This window comes from Mercenaria mercenaria, chromosome 3, assembly GCF_021730395.1.
Source record: "Mercenaria mercenaria strain notata chromosome 3, MADL_Memer_1, whole genome shotgun sequence".
NCBI lineage: Eukaryota > Metazoa > Mollusca > Bivalvia > Venerida > Veneridae > Mercenaria > Mercenaria mercenaria.
The window spans coordinates 55,625,534-55,646,497 of record NC_069363.1 but is presented as its reverse complement, the minus strand read 5'-3'; the positions used below and the strand labels follow the sequence as shown (position 1 = coordinate 55,646,497).

At 35.8% G+C, this 20,964-nt stretch overlaps 1 protein-coding gene across 7 annotated transcripts in view; it reads right to left on the bottom strand.

The window, feature by feature from the left end:
• Nucleotides 1-19,579, bottom strand: part of LOC123525742 (probable splicing factor, arginine/serine-rich 7) — a 45,374-nt gene extending 25,795 nt beyond the window's left edge. For all 7 annotated transcript variants that reach the window (XM_053538624.1, XM_053538628.1, XM_053538627.1 and 4 more), the window contains exons 1-6: nucleotides 19,298-19,579; nucleotides 14,288-14,421; nucleotides 8,229-8,329; nucleotides 4,501-4,656; nucleotides 3,955-4,130; nucleotides 2,297-2,427 (exon numbers count right to left, since the gene is read on the bottom strand). In XM_053538624.1, coding sequence (XP_053394599.1) covers nucleotides 2,297-2,427; nucleotides 3,955-4,130; nucleotides 4,501-4,656; nucleotides 8,229-8,329; nucleotides 14,288-14,421; nucleotides 19,298-19,425 — 826 coding nt within the window. In that variant the 5' untranslated portion in view covers nucleotides 19,426-19,579. The remainder of the gene's footprint in view (nucleotides 1-2,296; nucleotides 2,428-3,954; nucleotides 4,131-4,500; nucleotides 4,657-8,228; nucleotides 8,330-14,287; nucleotides 14,422-19,297) is intronic.
• Between the last annotated feature and the right edge of the window lie 1,385 nt (nucleotides 19,580-20,964).

The following is a 20,964-nucleotide window of genomic DNA, read 5'->3' as shown; positions in this document are numbered from 1 at the left end:
GTATAGTAAAATATAGGCTGTATTTCAGACAGAAAATTAATAGGTATATCATAAACAAGAGCTGTCCGTAAGACAGCACGCTCGAATTTTCTCAATGCTTGACTCTGAATTAGAGCTTTGCTAGTAAAAACTTTATAAAACTTTAACCAAACAATTCTAAGTTAAACAAGAGGACCATGATGGTCCTGAATCGCTCACCTCTTCCCACATGACCCAGTTTTGAGTATGACGTCGTTTTTTCTATTATTTGACATAGTGACCTAGTTTTTGAGCTCATGTGACCCAGTTTTGAACTTGACCTAGATATTATCAAGATAAAAATTCTGACCAATTTTCATGAAGATCCATTAAAAAATATGGTCTCTAGAGAGCTCACAAGGTTTTTCTATTATTTGACCTATTGACCTAGTCTTCGAAGGTACGTGACCCTGTTTTGAACTTTACCTAGATATCATCAAGGTGAACATTCTAACTAATTTTCATGAAGATCACATGAAAAATATGGCCTCTTAGAGAGGTCACAAGGTTTTTCTATTTTTATACCTACTGGCCTAGTTTTTGATCGCACGTGACCCAGTTTCGAAACTGACCTAGATATCATCAAGGTGAACATTCTGACCAATTTTCATGAAGATCCATTGAAAAATATGGCCTCTAGAGAGGTCAAAAGATTTTAATAATTTTAGACCTACTGACCTAGTTTTTGATCGCAGCTGACCCAGTTTCAAACTTGACCTAGATATCATTAAGATAAACACTCAGACCAACTTTCATACAGATCCCATGAAGAGTATGGCCTCTAGAGAGGTCACAAGGTTTTTTTATTATATGACCTACTGACCTAGTTTTTTAAGGCACGTGACCCAGTTTCAAACTTGACCTAGCTGTCATCAAGGTGAACATTCTGACCAATTTTTATGGAGATCAATTCACAAGTATGGCCTCTAGAGAGGTCACAAGGTTTTTTTATTTTTAGACCTACTGACCTAGTTTTTGACCGCACATGACCCTGTTTCGAATCTGACCTAGATATCATCAAGATGAACATTCAGACCAATTTTCATACAGATCCCATGAAAAATATGGCCTTTAGAGAGGTCACAAGATTTTTCTATTATTTGACCTACTGACCTAGTTTTTGATGACATGTGACCCACTTTCGAACTTGACCTAGATATCATCAAGATGAACATTCAGACCAACTTTCATACAGATCCCATGAAAAATATGGCCTCTAGAGAGGTCACAAGGTTTTTCTATTATTTGACCTACTGACCTAGTTTTTGAAGGCACATGACCCACTTTCAAACTTGACCTAGATATCATCAAGGTGAACATTCTGACCAATTTTCATGAAGATCTCATGAAATATATGGCCTCTAGAGAGGTCACAAGGTTTTTCTATTTTTAGACCTACTGACCTAGTTTTTGATCGCACGTGACCCAGTTTCGAACTTGACCTAGATATCATCAAGATGAACATTCAGACCAACTTTCATACAGATCCCATGAAAAATATGGCCTCTAGAGAGGTCACAAGGTTTTTCTATTATTTGACCTACTGACCTAGTTTTTGAAGGCATGTGACCCAGTTTCAAACTTAACCTAGATATCATCAAGGTGAATGTTCTGACCAATTTTCATGAAGATCTTGTGAAATATATGCCCTCTAGAGAGGTCACAAGGTTTTTCTATTTTTAGACCTACTGACCTAGTTTTTGATGGCACGTGACCCAGTTTCGAACTTGACCTAGATATCATCAAGGTGAACATTCTGACCAATTTTCATGAAGATCTTGTGAAATATATGGCCTCTAGAGAGGTCACAAGGTTTTTCTATTTTTAGACCTACTGACCTAGTTTTTGATGGCACGTGACCCAGTTTCGAACTTGACCTAGATATCATCAAGATAAACATTCTGACCAACTTTCATAAAGATCCCATGAAAAATGTGACCTCTAGAGTGGTCACAAGCAAAAGTTTACGGACGGACGGACGCACGGACGGACGGACTGACGACGGACGACGGACACCGTGCGATCACAAAAGCTCACCTTGTCACTTTGTGACAGGTGAGCTAAAAAGGGCATAACTCTGTCAAAATTCATGGGGGTTGTTTCTCCTGGTGTAGACTTTGATAGTAAATAACTATTTTAAGTTTCAAGTCAATAGCTTTGATAGTAACAGAGATATTTGACTTTATCAAAAACTTTAACCAACCGCGACGGCAACCCGGGGCCGAGTGCAATACCTCTACTTTTTCTTCGAAAAGTCGAGCTAAAAATGATACTTGACCTGAATCTGCTGCAGCGGTGATCAATGACTGTGCTTCCTTCACTTTCTTCATTGCTTCTTCAATCTCCCTCTGAGCTGCCTCCTGCATCTTCGTCTTAGGTTTATCTATAGCAGATGTGGAGTGGGCAACACTAAATGCAAATAAAAATTCTGATTTTAGTCAACTCTAATACAGAAACAAACTAGACAACTCAGCAACATAAGCCAGGCAATTACACCTAAATCCAAACAGAAAACAAATTATGGCAAATGTCACTTAATCTCCTTACTATGTTTCCATGTGTATTTCATATATTTTATTTGTATCTAGGAGTCACTGGCTGTGAAGAAAAATTCTCGAGCAGAAATAAGTATTTTTCTCTCCTTAAGTTTAATACTAATATTCATTTGTATAAATGTCCTTTTAAGTTTATCAGCTTTCCCACAATGACGTCTGTTTTAACAATAACTTAGACCATATCCGAACATGACATCTTAAATGGAAATTTGAAAAATGACACAAATCTATTTTCTTTACTGATAATGTAATGACAACAACAGCTGTCAGTGGACAGCGCGCTCGACTATTCTCAGTGCTTGATAGTATAATATAAGCTATGAGTAAAACTTTAACATTACAATAAGCATATTCTAAGTCGAAAAGGGGCTATAATTCAGTCAAAATGCTTGATAGAGTTGCCTCCTCCTTTTTACAGACTGAGGTCATGATGGTAAACAAGTATGCAAAATATGAAAGCAATATCAAATATTTGGGGTGGTACGCAAACTTTAGCATTATTCTTAGTCGAAAAGGGGCCATAATTCAGTCAAAATGCTAAATAGAGTTGCCTCCTCCTTTTTACAGACTGGGGTCATGACTGTAAACAAGTATCCAAAATATGAAAGCAATATATCTCAATGGACTTTGAAAATATTTGGGGTGGTACGCAAACTTAAACATTATTCTAAGTCGAAAAGGGGCCATAATTCAGTCAAAATGCTTGATAGAGTTGCCTCCCTCATTTTACAGACTGGGGTCATGTTAGTAAACAAGTATGCAAAATATGAAAGCAATATCTCAATGAAGTTTGAAAATATTTGGGGTGGTATGCAAACTTTAACATTATTCTAAGTCGAAAAGGGGCCATAATTCAGTCAAAATGCTTGATAGAGTTGCCTCCTCCTTTTTACAGACTGGGGTCATGATGGTAAACAAGTATGCAAAATATGAAAGCAATATCTCAATGGACTTTGAAAATATTTGGGGTGGTACGCAAACTTTAATATTTGTGTGACGCTCACGCACACGCCGGGGCGAGTAGGATAACTCCCTTATTCTTCGAACAGTCGAGCTAAAAATGACACAAATCTATTTTCTTTACTGATAATGTAATGATAAAAATTGTTACAGAAGAAGTATTTCAACCGTTTCATAAATGATTACACTCAAGTATATTGTATGAATTGTTAATTAAATAATGTCAAGTGAATACTTATTTCCGCCATAGTGGGAACCTGTACCTATGCTGCCCACTGATGTTAGCACGAATTGATCCTCTGACTCCTGTTTGTCGCAACACAGTGGGTGTGAAGTGTATACACAAAAATTCTCTTTAGACAGAAAAGTAGTTTGACAACCTAAGCTGAATTAAATACAAATCATGAAATATACTACTCACCTTAAAGGCTTGTCCTGAAACATGACCCCGTTGTATGTTAGAGCTGTGGCAATAGAACGTTGATCAGTGAACTCAACGTATGCACATTTTCCGCCTTCAACCTCTTCACCTCCCATCCGCACGTACTTTATCTCACCAATTTGACCAAAAAATGTCATGATCTGCTCACCACTTATCTGTATAAAATATCAAGAAACTCCTCAAATTAAGTGTTCAAAAACTTAAAAACGGTGATTAAAGCCTGTATCATCTGAAGATTTAAGATGAATAAAGAAGCCAATTTCAGAAGGCAAAACTTAGTTCATTCTACTTAATTAATGTTAAATGGTATACAGAGATTTTTTCATGAATCAAATCCACAGTGCACATGTATGAGTAGCACAGTTTATGACTGCTGATTTAATGAAAGAAAGTTGTTTCATCAAAATAGAACTTGTCCTATGACATGGTAAATATAGCATGTAACTATTTCATGAAAGAATCTCTAGATCTTTCTATAAATAAACGTCTGACATGCAGTGTAAGAAGAAATTAAATACAACTTACAGCTGGGTCAAGGTTGCTCACATAAACTGTTCGTCTGATCTCTTCAATCTTGGAGGGATCTGTGTTACTTGGCAAGGGAGGATACTGTGACAATCCAAGGGCAGTTAATCTAGGATCATTGGTGATAATCACTTGACAGCCACCAATACTTTGTAACTAAGTTTCAAAAAAATAGAGTAGAAAGTTTAACATAAACAAATGTTAGCATTAAAAAAATCAGCAAGAATCTGTATCTAAAGACTATATTATACAGATGAAATAAGTAATCAAACATTTTGACACATGCTGGCAATATGATGCCTTGCTTACTATAGTAAGATTTAACTACAAAATCTTCCTAAACTGAAATATTTAATAATTCAAGTATAATTTTAGGAAATGTTTACTTTGGATGTGTACCAGATACAAAAGTACCCAGGGCTCCAGATAAGATGTGTATTAGCGTAAATTACTCTTTGAAATAATGCATATACGCATGTCTGATAATTTTTTAGCATATAAAAACGCATATGAAATAACAGAAAGGCACGCAATGACTTTTTTTAGCTTAAACAAAACCTGAATCGTCTGGATGCTTTACGTAACAGAGCATGGTCGGCATTAATTCTCCTACATTGGACGTACACACGCATTGAATTGTACTCTATAAACCCAGGCTAAACTATATCATACACTCAAGGCGTGCGTAAATCAAACAGTTGGAAATTAATACTGATTGTAACAGTAGTGTATTTTAAAGTGGTGTCAATTTAAAATATCAACTTCTGGTGTATAGTAAAAAACAAAATGTCTCTGTCTAAGTATGTAAAAAGTGAACAAACGCTCTACGCATTCTTTAAACCAAAACAAAAAATTATCCCTAAAACATTGTTACAGGTATATTGGATTTGGTAGTGGGTGTGAAGCCAAAGCAAGCCAAGTGAGAAAAAGGAGCAAAAACAATGCTGAATTGAAACTGAACTGCAAACAAATTCATAGGTGTTACACCCAATAAATAGAAAAATCTATGTTATAAAACTGATTTCTGTTTTTTTCTCATTTACAAATTTTCAGGAGTAAAATTACTTCTAGTCTAATTCAGATTTTACCATTTTACTCATTCACAAGGATTTTGATGAGTAAATACTCTTAGGCCAAAACATTATCTGGAGCCCTGGTACCATTATTTTTGTAATAATATTTTATATGCAGTGGTAGGTCACTGACACTGGCTATAACAAGAGCGCCGCCAAGTGGGGCAATATACGTCCGAAGGGTTACATCAGAGGATGGGAGCAAAATTTAAAGAACTTACAAGAAACGCGGCAATGCCACGAAACCAGGTTTTCAACACTTTTCATAAGAATAAACAAGAGTGCCAGAATGTCACAATATATGCCCGTCACAGCAAATTTCTTTACTCTAGCACCTGTATTTGCAGATGTAATTTTAATTTTGTGGTTGTTTAGTAATCACTGTAATTCTTTTGTTTTTCTAAGTCCACAAAAAAACTCCTTACCAGGTAGAGATACCTTAAAATTCACCTAAAATTAGAAAGTAACAACTATGTTATACCACAGAAAAGTGGTCTTGGTTTTTCCCTACGGTCAATTATAAAAAAAGTTACAATATAAGTTATTTATAGTAACAACTAAGGGAAGTTAATCTTAAAAAAAAAAAAAAAAAAAAAAAAAAAAAAAATACAAAAAAAAATAATTTTAAGTCCACACAGAAATCCTTACCAGGTAGAGATTGGTCAAAATACACCTCAAAATTGGATGTAACATGCATGTTGTACTACAGAAAAGTGGTCTCGCTTTTTCCCTACGTCTAGTAATGAAAAAGTTACAATATAAGCTATTTATAGTAACAACAAAGGGAAGTAATTCTTAAGAATGGAACTGCGCAAGACACTTCGTCTCATGATGGTGTATAATTGTGCCAAGTTACATCAAAATCCCTCTATGCATGAAGAAAATATGCTCCGGACAAACTTTTCATTCTTGTATCCTTTGACCTCTAAGTGTGACCTTGACCTTAGACCTAGGGACCTGGTTCTTGCACATGACACTCCGTCTCATGATGGTGAACAATTGTGCCAACTTTCATCAAAATCCCTCCATGCATGTAGAAGATATGCTAACCCTAACCCTAACCTAACCCTAACCCTATTTTTAGTAACAATGACCTTGACCTTGATCCCAGAAACCCCAAAATCAATCCCAAGCTACAACTTTATATAAGTTTGCTATACACCAAGTTTCATCACGATAGCTCATTCCTAAGTAAAGTTATTGACCGGAAACCCTTTTTCTATTTTAAGTAACAGTGACCTTGACCTTGACCCCAGAAACCCCAAAATCAATCCCAGCCTTTGTCTTGATATAAGCTACATACATACCAAGTTTTATTCAAATATCTTTACTGAAACAAAAGTTATTGACCGGAAACCTTTTTTCTATTTTAAGTAACAGTGACCTTGACCTTGACCCCAGAAACCCCAAAATCAATCCCAGCCTTTGTCTTGATATAAGCTACATACATACCAAGTTTTATTCAAATATCTTTACCGAAACAAAAGTTATTGACCGGAAACCCTTTTTCTATTTTAAGTAACAGTGACCTTGACCTTGACCCCAGAAACCCCAAAATCAATCCCAGCCTTTGTCTTGATATAAGCTACATACATACCAAGTTTTATTCAAATATCTTTACCGAAACAAAAGTTATTGACCGGAAACACCAGTTTGACGCCGCCGCCACCGCCGCCACCGCCGCCGCCGCCGCCGCCCGCCCGCCCGACCGACATCTACCCCAATCTAATAACTCAGGTTTTCATTGAAAACCTGGTTAAAAATTGTTACCAGGTTAAGATATGTCAAAATACATCTAAAAATTGGATGTACCATCCATGTTGTACCACAGAAAAGTGGTCTCGGTTTTTCCTTACGGCCAATAATAAAAAAGTTTCAAAATAAGCTATTTATAGTAACAAAAAAGGGAAGCAATACAAAAAAAATTATTGCAAGAGAACAAAAAAGGGATCTGCCAAATAAAAACAAGAGCACTGCAATGCAGAGCAATATACACAAAGCAAAGTCATGTATGACCTTTGACCACTAAGTGTGACCTTGACCTTGAAGCTAGTCATCCGAAACAAGTGCTCTGCACGTCGTCTCAGTGTGGTTAACATTTGTGCCAAGTTTGTTTGAAATCCTTCAAGCAGTTCAAGAGTTACAGAGCGGACACGAAACACACTCATATGACCCTTGACCCCTAAGCGTGACCTTGATCTTGAAGCTAGTCATCTTAAAAACAAGCGCTCTGCACGTCGTCTCTGTGTAGTGAACATTTGTGTCAAATTTCTTTGAAATCCTTCAAGGGGTTCAAGAGCTACAGAGCAGACACGAAATTGCTAACGGACGGACGTTCCCACAGATGGACCTTTATTGGGTATTTCTTTTGTTAAAAGGTACCCAATAAGCGACAAAAAGTACCCAATAAACACTACGGAATGAAAAGAATTTACTGTTACCTATTGTTCTCTGTACCCAACAAATGTTCATTTGTGGGCTCAGACACACCTCCTACCACCTAAGGTACCAATCATGTGCTCGGACGGACAGATGGACGGACACCGGGGGGTATAACATAATACGTCCCTTCAGGCGTATAAAAAGCAGGTTTCTATTGCAAAAATAAAACAATATCATCTTTCTTTCTAAGAAATTTTTTAATTATTACAGTACCTGACTCATGACATTACTGGGCCATGTAGGTTGCCCAGGTAACATCCCAGCTACAGCAGTTGGTGCCCTTTGTAATGCAGACTGTTCATCAGGAATTTCACCTGTAAATAAACAACTGTTAGCATGAGAACTAAATTCAGACTGATAGAAATAACAAGACAACATTTTTTTGGTGTTAAATACACTATGTTGCAATATTTCAACATAAATAAACAAAGGACCATGATGGTCCTGAATCGCTCACCTCTTCCCACATGACACAGTTTTGAGTATGACGTCGTTTTTTCTATTATTTGACCTATTGACCTTGTTTCGAAGGTACGTGACCCTGTTTTAAACTTTACCTAGATATCATCAAGGTGAACATTCTCACTAATTTTCATGAAGATCTCATGAAAAATATGGCCTCTAGAGAGGTCAAAGATTTTATAATAGTATTTTACGACTCCTACTCGTTTGACCTAAGTTTTTGAACGCCCAGTTTGACCACACAGTTTCAAATCAATTGACCTAGATATCATCAAGATGAACATTCAGACCAACTTTCATACAGATCCCATGAAAAGTATGGCCTATATAGAGGTCACAAGTTTTTTTTAGTTATTTGACCTACTGACCTAGTTTTTGAAGGCACGTGACCCAGTTTCAAATTTGGCCTAGATATCATCAAGGTGAACATTCTGACCATTTTTTATGGAGATCCATTCACAAGTATGGCCTCTAGAGAGGTCACAAGGTTTTTTTATTTTTAGACCTACTGACCTAGTTTTTGACTGCACATGACCCTGTTTCGAACTTGACCTAGATATCATCATTATGAACATTCAGACCAATTTTCATACAGATCCCATGAAAAATATGGCCTTTAGAGAGGTCACAAGGTTTATCTATTATCTGACCTACTGACCTAGTTTTTGACGGCATGTGCCCCACTTTCGAATCTGACCTACATATCATCAAGACGAAAATTCAGACCAACTTTCATACAGATCCCATAAAAAATATGGCCTCTAGAGAGGTCACAAGGTTTTTCTATTATTTGACCTACTGACCTAGTTTTTGATGGCACGTGACCCACTTTCGAACTTGACCTAGATATCATCAAGGTGAACATTCTGACCAATTTTCATGAAGATCTCATGAAATATATGGCCTCTAGAGAGGTCACAAGGTTTTTCTATTTTTAGACCTACTGACTTAGTTTTTGACCGCACGTGACCCAGTTTCGAACTTGACCTAGATATCATCAAGATTAACATTCAGACCAACTTTCATACAGATCCCATGAAAAATATGGCCTCTAGAGAGGTCACAAGGTTTTTCTATTATATGACCTACTGACCTAGTTTTAAATGGCACGTGACCCAGTTTAGAACTTGACCTAGATATCATCAAGGTGAAAGTTCTGACCAATTTTCATGAAGATCTTGTGAAATATATGGCCTCTAGAGAGATCACAAGGTTTTTCTATTTTTAGACCTACTGACCTAGTTTTTGACGGCACGTGACCCAGTTTCGATCCTGACCTAGATATCATCAAGGTGAACATTCTGACCAATTTTCATGAAGATCTTGTGAAATATATGGCCTCTAGAGAGGTCACAAGGTTTTTCTATTTTTAGACCTACTGACCTATTTTTTGATGGCACGTGACCCAGTTTCAAACTTGACCTAGATATCATCAAGATGAACATTCTGACCAACTTTCATAAAGATCCCATGAAAAATGTGACCTCTAGAGTGGTCACAAGCAAAAGTTTACGGACGCACGCACGCACTGACGCACGAGGGACACCGCGCGATCACAAAAGCTCACCTTGTCACTTTGTGACAGGTGAGCTAAAAACACCATTTTTAACATTTACTCTTCCTTTTGGTGTAATAAAGGAACTACCGTACAGCAGGTTATTTCTGCGGTCAAAATATTCTGTGTTTTGTTGAATAAATTTCTGTGTGTTTCTTTTCTGTGTTTTCACATAAAAGGATGAGAAATTTATACATTAACAAGTACATTTTAGTTGAAACAATGAAGGAAGGCAATACTCTGTCTCTTACATGCAATGTCTCATTTCCTGTTGAATGTATATAGAGTCCATAGACTTTCAAGTAACTCTCTCAGTTCTCATTTATCAGATAACAAGAGCACCGCCTTGCGGGTGCTGACGCTCATCTGATTTTTTTTTTGTGTAATAGAAATATTGTCCTACCCATAATTTTCTAAGTCTAAAAAGGGGCATCATTCTTGCAAAAAGCAGGATAGAGTTATGTTTCTTGATGTTCAGTGTCCACTTATGATGGTGAAAAACTGTTGCAAGTTTTAAAGCAATAGCTTTGATAGTTTATGAGAAAAGTTGACTTAAACATAATACTCAACCAAGAAAATGATTTTCTAAGTCCAAAAGGGGAAATAATTATTGCAAAAAGCAGGATGGAGTTATGTTGCTTGTTGTACAGTGTCAGCTTATGATGGTGAACAAGTGTTGCAAGTTTCAAAGCAATAGCTTTGATAGTTTAAGAGAAAAAGTTGACCTAAACATAAAACTTAACCAAGAAATCTGATATTTTCTAAGTCCAAAAGGGGCCATAAATCTTGCAAAAAGCAGGATGGAGTTATGTTTCTTGCTGTACAGGGTCAACTTATGATGGTGAACAAGTGTTGCAAGTTTTAAAGCAATAGCTTTGACAGTTTAGGAGAAAAGCTGACCTAAACATAAATCTTAACCAAGAAAACTGATTTTCTAAGTCCAAAAGGGGAAATAATTCTTGCAAAAAGCAAGATGGAGTTATGTTTCTTGATGTACAGGGTCTGCTTATGATGGTGAACAAGTATTCCAAGTTTCAAAGCAATAGCTTTGATAGTTTAGGAGAAAAGTTGACCTAAACATAAAACTTAACCAAGAAATCTGATATTTTCTAAGTACAAAAGGGGCCATAAATCTTGCAAAAATCAAGATGGAGTTATGTTTCTTGCTATACAGAGTCAGCTTATGATGGTGAACAAGTATTCCAAGTTTCAAAGCAATAGCTTTGATAGTTTAGGAGAAAAGCTGACCTAAACATAAAACTTAACCAGGCAACGCCGACGCAGACGCCGACGCCGACGCCGACAACCGCTCAAGTGATGACAATAACTCATCATTTTTTTTCAAAAAATCAGATGAGCTAAAAATGCATAACTAAACTCAAATTTCATGCACTTAATCCATTCTAAGACGAATTAACAACAAAAACACATTATGCTGCAACATTAATTTCAAATAATCTTCAACAATGGTAATAAATAAATTTGTAAATTCTAAAAATTATGCTAAAATGCCATCTGATTGTAAAACATTAACTTTTTTCTGAGGTGAAGCTTCCTTTCTACTATGCAGTACAATAAAGATAAAGCTCAGGCTATATTGAGAAAAAAATCACCAAAGTTCAAAGTCTTAAGTCTTGCCAGAAGTAGATCTTCCTGTACAATGCATTTTCATCATATAATGAACCACTATATGCCGGGTTGTTGGAGGCATGTACAGAAGTTCATAAAAGGTGTTTCATTGATGACACCCTCTTTTTATAGAAGTACTGAGATATAACAGAACTGCTCTTATTTTGTTACTAACAGACAAGCATTCTGAAATTCATATTTCCTGACATTAACAAACTTTTGTACTTGATTTTTTTTTTCTAAATTAGTTAAAAAGGTCATGTTTTACATTTTAGAGGCATTTCATGTTTATAAATGATAAAAAGTTATTAAATGTGATCATATAATTTCCCTTATTATGTAGAGTCCATAATTTATATACTCACTACCTCATGTACGTCACTGGACTCGAATAACTTTTCAGCAAAAAGAGATCAATAAATGCCATTTAGAGACAGTACCCCTGAATAGTTTTCCCTTAAATTGAAGTTAAAGTTGAAAGGGTTTCTTGAAGTTCACTTTTTACCAATTTTGCAACATCTTGCCCTGCCCTGCTCTGAGCCCACCCGCCAGTTTTTTTCAACCCAAAATACTTGAATTTAAATCTGGTGGTCATTAGCATCACCATGTTAACCTCATACCTGTCACAAGACCTTTTTTATGTTTGAAACTCCTTTCTATGTATTCATTATTTCTTTAACAACAGTTTCTCAGTAACTGCAAATACTAATTAATGGGTCAGTCATCTTCAATTTAGCATTTAGTTGTTTTTGTAGTGTTTTCTTTTTTATTTTGTGAAATCAATTCCTTTTATAATTTATTTAATAAATATTATCTAAACCACAACAAAATACAAGAGGGCCATGATGGCCCTATATCACTCACCTGTTATCATTGCACTTGAGGACAAGAAGGTCCTCAGTAAAAATATTTAAGTCCAAAGGACAGGAACAACAATGGGAAGAAATTTAACCAAAAAGAAAAAACAATTCTTACAAGGTACAGATATGTCAAAATGCACCTAAAAATTGGAGGTACCATCCATGTTGCACCACAGAAAAGTGGTCTCGGTTTTTCCCTACGGCCAATAATAAAAAAGTTCCTAAAAATAAGCTATTTATAGTAACGTAAAAGGGAAGTAATTAAAAAAAAATATTGTAAGTGAACAAAAGAAGGCTCTGCCAAATAAATCTGTTGACATAAATGAAATTTCAGATCAGTATCTTCATTAGTTACGGAGATATACCCATTTTAATTTGAAATAAAGGGAGGTAATTTGACATAAAATCAGTCCATAGTTATCTACCCTGATTGCCTCAGTCCAGCTAATGACAATTATGAAATTTCAAATAAGTCCTATAAGTACTTACTGATATACATCCATTTTGATTACAATCAGGGGGGGGGGGGGGGTAATCAGATATAAAATAACTCTGGAACCTACGATTGGATCTGATTTGTCATGGAATCTAAGATTTATTCTTGTTGAAGATATTTTGGAAGTTTGTATCAATAAAACCATAAATGAAGTCTCTATATGGCTGCAAAAGCCAAAATAGCCAATTTTGGACCTTTAAGGGGCCATAACTCTGGAACCCATGATGGAATTTGGCCAGTTCAAGAAAGGAGCCAAGACCTTGTGGTGATACAAGTTGTGTGCAAGCTTGGTTAAAATCAAATCATAAATGAAGCTGCTATTGTGCAGACAAGGTCAAAATAGGTAAATTTTGCCCTTTCAGGGGCCATAACTCTGGAACCCATTATGGGATCTAGCCCGTTCAAGAAAGGAACCAAGATCTTATGGTGACACAAGTTTTGTGCAAGTTTGATTAAATTCAAATCATAAATGAAGCTGCTATTGTGCAGACAAAGTTAAAATAGCTAATTTTGGCCCTTTCAGGGCCCACAACTTTAGAACCCATAAAGGAATCTCGCCAGTTCAAGAAAGGAACCAAGATCTTATGGTGATACTAGCTGTGTGCAAGTTTGGTTAAAATAAAATCATAAATGAAGCTGCTATTGTGCAGACAAGGTCAAAATAGCTAATTTTGGCCCTCCCAGGGGCCATAACTCTAGAACCCATAATGGAATCTGGCCAGTTCAAGAAAGGAACCAAGATCTTATGGTGATACAAGTTGTGTGCCAGTTTGGTAAAAATCAAAACATAAATAAAGCTGCTATTGTGCAGACAAGGTCAAAATAGCTAATTTTGGCCCTTTCAGGGGCCATAACTCTGAAACCCATAACGGGATCTGGCCAGTTCAAGAAAGGAACCAAGATCTTATGGTGATACAAGTTGTGTGCAAGTTTGGTTAAAATAAAATCATAAATGAAACCACTATCGTGCAGACAAGAAATTGTTGACGCACGGACGGACGCACGAGACGCACGGATGACGGACGAAGGGTGATCACAAAAGCTCACCTTGTCACTATGTGACAGGTGAGCTAAAAAATCAATGACTGTAATCAATTCTAAAGCCAACAAATGTCAAGTAAGAACAATGTCAAGTAAGAACAGAAACAAAGATTACTACCAAACAAAAAATCAAGTCAAATAAAAACAGAAACAAAAATTACTACAAAAGAAAAACACATGTCAAGTAGAAAAACAAACAAAAATAACTAAAAAACCAAATAATACAAACCTTCCATAACAGGTATAACAACAAGAGCCCGGTCAATAAAGACTGTGTTGGTAAGATGCAGGGCCACTCCAACACTGGTACAGTCATCGTATTTCACATAGCAAACTTTGGCAGTAACTTGAAGCTCTGACGACCTGTAAAATATTAAATGATAATGAATACATTAGAAAAAGATCTAGAATTTAAGCCAGTGACAATGTAAATTTATGACTTGTATCAGATCAATGACGCTATTATTTCTACGTAATAATACCTGCAAAGCAGAACCACTGAAACAAGCTAATTATCTTGTATTTAGGATTTTCAGGAAAATTTATCCATTCATGTCAAGTAAGAACACATTGGTCAGGTGGGCTTAGACGCTTACAGGGGTAGTGTTTTTTTTATGGACCTAAAAGTGGCATGGTGCAGTTGAATCAAAGGGGCACTTTTCAGAAGGCCATTGCAACAAAAACGGAAATCATTTCAGCTTTCATTATAGTCAGATATTTGTTATTTCATTCACTTAATCATCAGTAAACAACACTAAATCAGTTAAAAGCAATTAGAATTTTGTCTAATTACAATTGTTCTAATTCCAATTGTTTAGCACTCAAATGAATCAGACAATCAGTTACACGCTTCAATCACTCAGTCCTAAAATAGAAGGCCTGGCAATACCTTTTCTGTAACGTTTCCTTGATTAATCTTTAAATATAAGACAATACCATTCGTTTTTTACATTATTCTAAAGAACTCCAAGAGTGGTAATAGAACCATGTATCTTGTGAGATTGATCAAAATATTGACATTATTGTCAGATAATATTTTTGCATTAAAAAAGCTTATAGTACCAATTCTACTGACCTTAGAATGAAGTATTAATCATTTATATAAAATATGATTATTTGCAAAGTCAGTTGCAAATTCAGGAAAAATCCTGATTAAAACGGTAGAATAAAACGGACAAATTATAGAGTCTGTGACTCATTTGACATATTTATTTGATTTTTAACGCTTTTTTTCACTTTTAAAAGGTATTTGCAAAAGAAAACTCGACTAAAATGCCTGTCATTGTCTAGCCCAGTTAACTGTGTGCAAAGGGCTCTTTGATATTATTATAGAGACTATAACACTTTCTGCGCACAACCCACTTACCATTCAAAACAATGCAGTATAACCAGTGGCGCAAGTCATGTCGCTAACTTTAGAGGCTTCAAATACATATTTAAACCAAATTTTTCACACTAAAAAGATGTCCGGAAAGCTCATTCCAAGTATACAATCATTATAATATTTATATTTCCTAACTAATGAAATAACCTCCATTTTGAAGGCAAAAACACTTTTAAACTCCATGTATGTCAGCGTGTTTTCCACTTAAACTGTTAAATTTCTACCTCAGTCATGTAAAGCTGTGTGTGTGTTCATCGTGTACGGATCGGCTTATTTTTAAACCTCACTCACTCGATGTGTTGGTAAAACTATAAATCATGAAGTTTAAATCGTGTCGATTTCCACCACAGTTTTGATCCCAACTACTTGAGAGGTAGAGGTAGCCAAAGGGGTCCGACACGTGTAGGTCACCTTAATATGGCATAATAAATAGTCCTAAGGCACTGGGGGCAAAAACATTGGTCAATAGATATATAACTGTGACCAGGGAAATTGCTCTCTATGGACCCTTCAACTACCTCACTCAACAAAACCCCAAAAATTTTTAACACGCTTCGTTGCATCCATTGTTTCTCTCTGTGAATTACAGGGCTATGCATTGCCACTCATGTAAACACATAACTTTAATCCATGCCTTAAACGATGTTCATTTTGTCAAGCTTTGTATGTCACAATAACGAATAAATTTCGATCCATTTACACGCGTTCGTACACATGGAATGCATCAGTAAAATGAATCTTAAATTCAAATTATCGGCGAGTAATTGCTACAGGTCGATAAACAAACATATTTTACTAACACTCACCACTGTTGAAATGTTTCTGTTTCACTTAACATAGACAAAAATCAGTTCCAAGTAAATTTTAAAATTTTTTCGCCAACATACTCCATTTTCCATGTCGCGTGCTATTGACAGAACCGGTGATGTAACAAATGATTTGATTGGCTAAGCGCTTTAAAATCACTTGTTACATCACCGGTTCTGTCAAATAGCACGCGCCAGTTAAGATGGAGGATGGTTGGTGAAATATTTTTAAAATTTACTTGAAACTGATTTTCGTCTGTTTTAAGTAAAATATAAATACAGTAAAACACCGCTCGCTCGAGGTCGCAAGGGGATGAGAAAAATGCTCGAGTTATCCATGGTTTCGAGCGACCCAAACATTGACCAACATACGAAGAAAACTAAAGTTTACGGTCATCGGGACCGGTCATGCGTAATAATAACAACATACTTGTGACATTTTCGAAAACAAACGTATTACAAACGTTATCTATTGATAGACGTTTCAATATGTAATTTGTATTTGCGAAGAAACATTTAATTTTTATTCATCAACAAGTGCATATTATAATTGTCGTCTCAATTTTATGAAACGGCTATATTAATTCCTTCATTTGCATGCAAATAACCGCTGATTAAATTACTAAGATCTCGATCCCGCAGAAATAAACTTTTCTTTAAGCTTTTATCAATAATTAATCTCATCATGATATCGAATATACCGACAAACAAACATTTAAGATGAGAATAGACTACACAATTCTCACGGTGTGTGAAAATGTTTAACCCTTTACCACACAGAACAGAAGCCAAAGTAACCTCTTTTACATAACACTGATAAGTGATAATCAATAATCAATAATCGGTATATGGCTGATAAAGGTGACTGTCTTATCTGAACAGAGGTGTTGGCATTATTTTGTGATTACACACACTTATGTTAAAAATGTCGTTATTTTAATATTTTCTGTAAGTTTGACATTATTTTTGTCAATATAAAGTTTATAGCAATTTAAATTCTCTTTCCGATGATACAAAATTTATTGTAGTTTCTCTTTGAGTTTCGAAGATATAAAGTGTTAAAGTACGGGAATATATATTTTTAGGCATAAAATTCTGTTTTGGATTACTTTCACATTGAAATTCATATACAATTTCATTTTGATGCTTGAAAGTTTGATTTATAGTTAATAGACTTATCTTCCGAATCGGAATCGGTAAGTAATTATATAAAAAAAAGACGACCATCAAACTGAATAACACTACAAAAAAACGGATCATAAAATTTCTGAAAGTGCAAAAAGATCGCTGAGATCGAGACTCGTAACCGACTACAGTATTCTTGTGCTAAAAATTAAAAATTTTACGATAATATTACGTAATATTTTGATGATCAAACGTCGGTACATCACGGGTGACTTCCGCAGCAATTAACTCTTGGGGTGTCATAAAATATTTGAAAGCCGCGGTCCTTCTGTTTTGATTAACACTTCCCGTTATGTAAGGCCATAAATTCCAAGCCATCGTATACACAAATTGTTGTTTAGGGGAAATCCGCATGTATCACGCGTGACCTTCATGACCTAACACATTTAAAAATACTTTGATGTTAAATGGTTGTTATTTTTAGAACGAGGAAAGCCCGCGAACCGGCCAGTTGCAAGCAGTTTTCTCAGTAATTTTCCATGACGTAGCGTCGTGCACATGTAGGAAAAAACCCCGGTGTCTTCCTTTGCAAAGTACTCGATAAATTTAAATAGTAACCACATGATCTTGTACGTAAATAATGATGACGAAATCCCATATTTTGAGTTAGTAAACATCCGGAATTTGTTTCTTTAGGAAAAGAACGAAAATAAAGCGATTGATTATGAGACACGGGATAAAACGATTCTGTTCAAATGGCCGTTAGTCGGTATAATACGTTTCTATCGGGGAACCGATAGACTCGGGTCAATACGTTTCTGTTCGGTAATCGATAGATACGGTGATAAACGTATCCGTGTGGGAAAGGGTTAATTAACCGATACATTCTGACCGCCGAAGGTGTGAAAAATTTTGACACCTGTGCTCGAGTTAGCCAGAAGCAACAAAGAGTAAATTAATACACTGGGACCAGGTGTCATGCTCGAGCGATCGAGTTATCGATTTTCGAGGCAGCCATGGTAATATCACATAGAAAATAGAAGGAATTCGACCGGGACCACATGAGTTGCTCGAGCGAGCCCGGGTGCTCGAGTCATCGATGCTCGAGCAAGCGGTGTTTCACTGTATAACATTTGTGGTGAGTGTTAGTAAATATGTTTGTTTATCGGACTGTAGCAATTTTTTACCGACAATTTGCGTTCAAGAGTCATTTTACTGATGCATTCCGTGTGTACGAACGCGTGTAAATGGATTGAAATTTATTCGTTATTGTGACATACAAAGCTTGACAAAATGAACATCGTTTAAGGCATGGATTAAAGTTATGTGTTTTCATGAGTGGCAATGCATAGCCCTGTAATTCACAGAGAGAAACAATGGATGCAACGAAGCGTGTTAAAAAATTTTTGGGGTTTTGTTGAGTGAGGTAGTTGAAGGGTCCATAGAGAGCAATTTCCCTGGTCACAGTTATATATCTATTGACCAATGTTTTTGCCCCCAGTGCCTTAGGACTATTTATTATGCCATATTAAGGTGACCTACACGTGTCGGACCCGTTTGGAGGTAGCCTTACTCATTTGGTTTATGGGGATGACTTATTTTATGATCTGATATTTTATTGTTGTCATCCCTTTCGGAATTCAGATTTCATTGGGGATTTCCTAACAGAAATATGCAAATAAATTTGGACTCGACGGGAGTTTGGACGTGACAGGACAGCAACAGTCAAAAGTTATCATGCTGTCCCGAAATGTCTTATTATTTGGACTAACGTAGAGGCAGATATACGGTTAATGTCAGTCTGTGAGTGTGAAATCCTTCCAGTCATAATCTTAATTGATTGTTCGCGAGTACAGACTAGAACTAGATATTGCACACAGATTTTTCAGTAAGATAGGAAACCCTATAATTTCATATTACTTACTCTGCAGGGTACATCTCGATTTCATCTATTTTGCCTAAGTAGCTAAAGAGCGTTTTCATCTGGTCTCTGCTAGCGTTGGGTGCGATATTCGACACCTGCAGAACCTTCGTTTCGATTTTGTCCGACATTTTTTTCTAAATAGAAATACCTAGTAAATGCAAGACATAATTAACAATAAAAACAGATGATATATGTCAAAACAGATGAATAATATTTGCCGGCGGACACGCCAACATTAATTTCGTTATTTTTCCCCAAAACGCTCGACGTTTTCCGTATGTCGCAAAATTTCAAAATTAACTCAACGTGAACTAATGCTCGAAAAGTACCTTAGTGTCGCATAAATTCGTGAAAGGGCTCTTTAGTCTGTTACACTGATCTGTCTTATCGAATACAGAGTCAGTTACAAGCCGATTAAAAACGTACAGATTTCTGTACGAATACCATAATCCACCGCGCGAATGCTAATTTAAAAATAGTCAGGCTTTCCCAAAGAGAAATGTTTAGCTCGGGTTAAACCTTGGTATTGAATGCATATAGTACATGTACATTGTCTTATTAATGTTGAAAGGATTGTTCAATCACATAACACAAAAAGTTAAACCTACAACTATGAAGGTTTAAACAATACACATTGCAATAAGCGCTTCCAGTCAGCTATATTGTCCATATTGTAGAATAGGTATAGAAATCTAGATCTACTGGTAACTTACTATAAATCATTCTCTTTGTACGCAGGTATCTAGTATTGATAATAGAATTGTAATTAGGTATAACTAATTGAAATCTTCTGCTGCAAAACTTCATAAATTAATGACTTTCCATATCCAGTGGTCAAATTACTAATGTATCTCCATCATTTATTTTTTCTAACACATTCAACTTTTTGGGTTTAAGGATACTGAATTGTGTGTTACTTTCTTTATTTTTATTTATTTTTTAATTTTTTAAAGAAATATCTTATGTTTTTGTAAATTCCATCTAGCAGCCGACAAAAAAAGAGATCTAAGATAAAAGGGAGCTCTGCGTGACGTTTACATCGATATATACACTCAGCCAATCAGCGATTGCTATCTTTCACTAATTTTATACCTGGTGCGTCATAGTTCTTGGGTTGTAACAGTCGTTAATATGTAGTATCTAACGCGTGGAAGAGTCTAAGGGCTCTTCACACTGCAAACTAATAAATGTACACAAACTCTTTTTTATATATTTTTGATAATTCGACCTTCAGGTATCACGGCATTTGTAGGAGTAGGAAAAAAATCATTTTCAGAGCCTCAATTATAAGGACGTGATGTGAATTTATCACTAGCCTACCGGTTCCAGGTGTTATTTATTCATGGCTCTGAAGTGTCCGAGTTATAATTGTATGGGAAGATTAAATGAATAAAGACTGTTTATGATAATATATATTTTAATGATCAGCTACGATTGCGTGTTGATTAAACTCTGATAAAGATCTTACTCATACTACAATGAAATATAATATGTAGGCGGAGCTTAGAGAGTCTGGCTTTAGATTGACAGATAAACTCTACTACAGTACAATGGCTGATACCACACCTGTACATGTGTTAGCAAGTATAAATTTGTGTATATAATCAGTTATTGTCTCCTTTGTGAGGTTTTGTTTTTCAGGTGTGTTTTTGAGCTAGCAGGAAGCT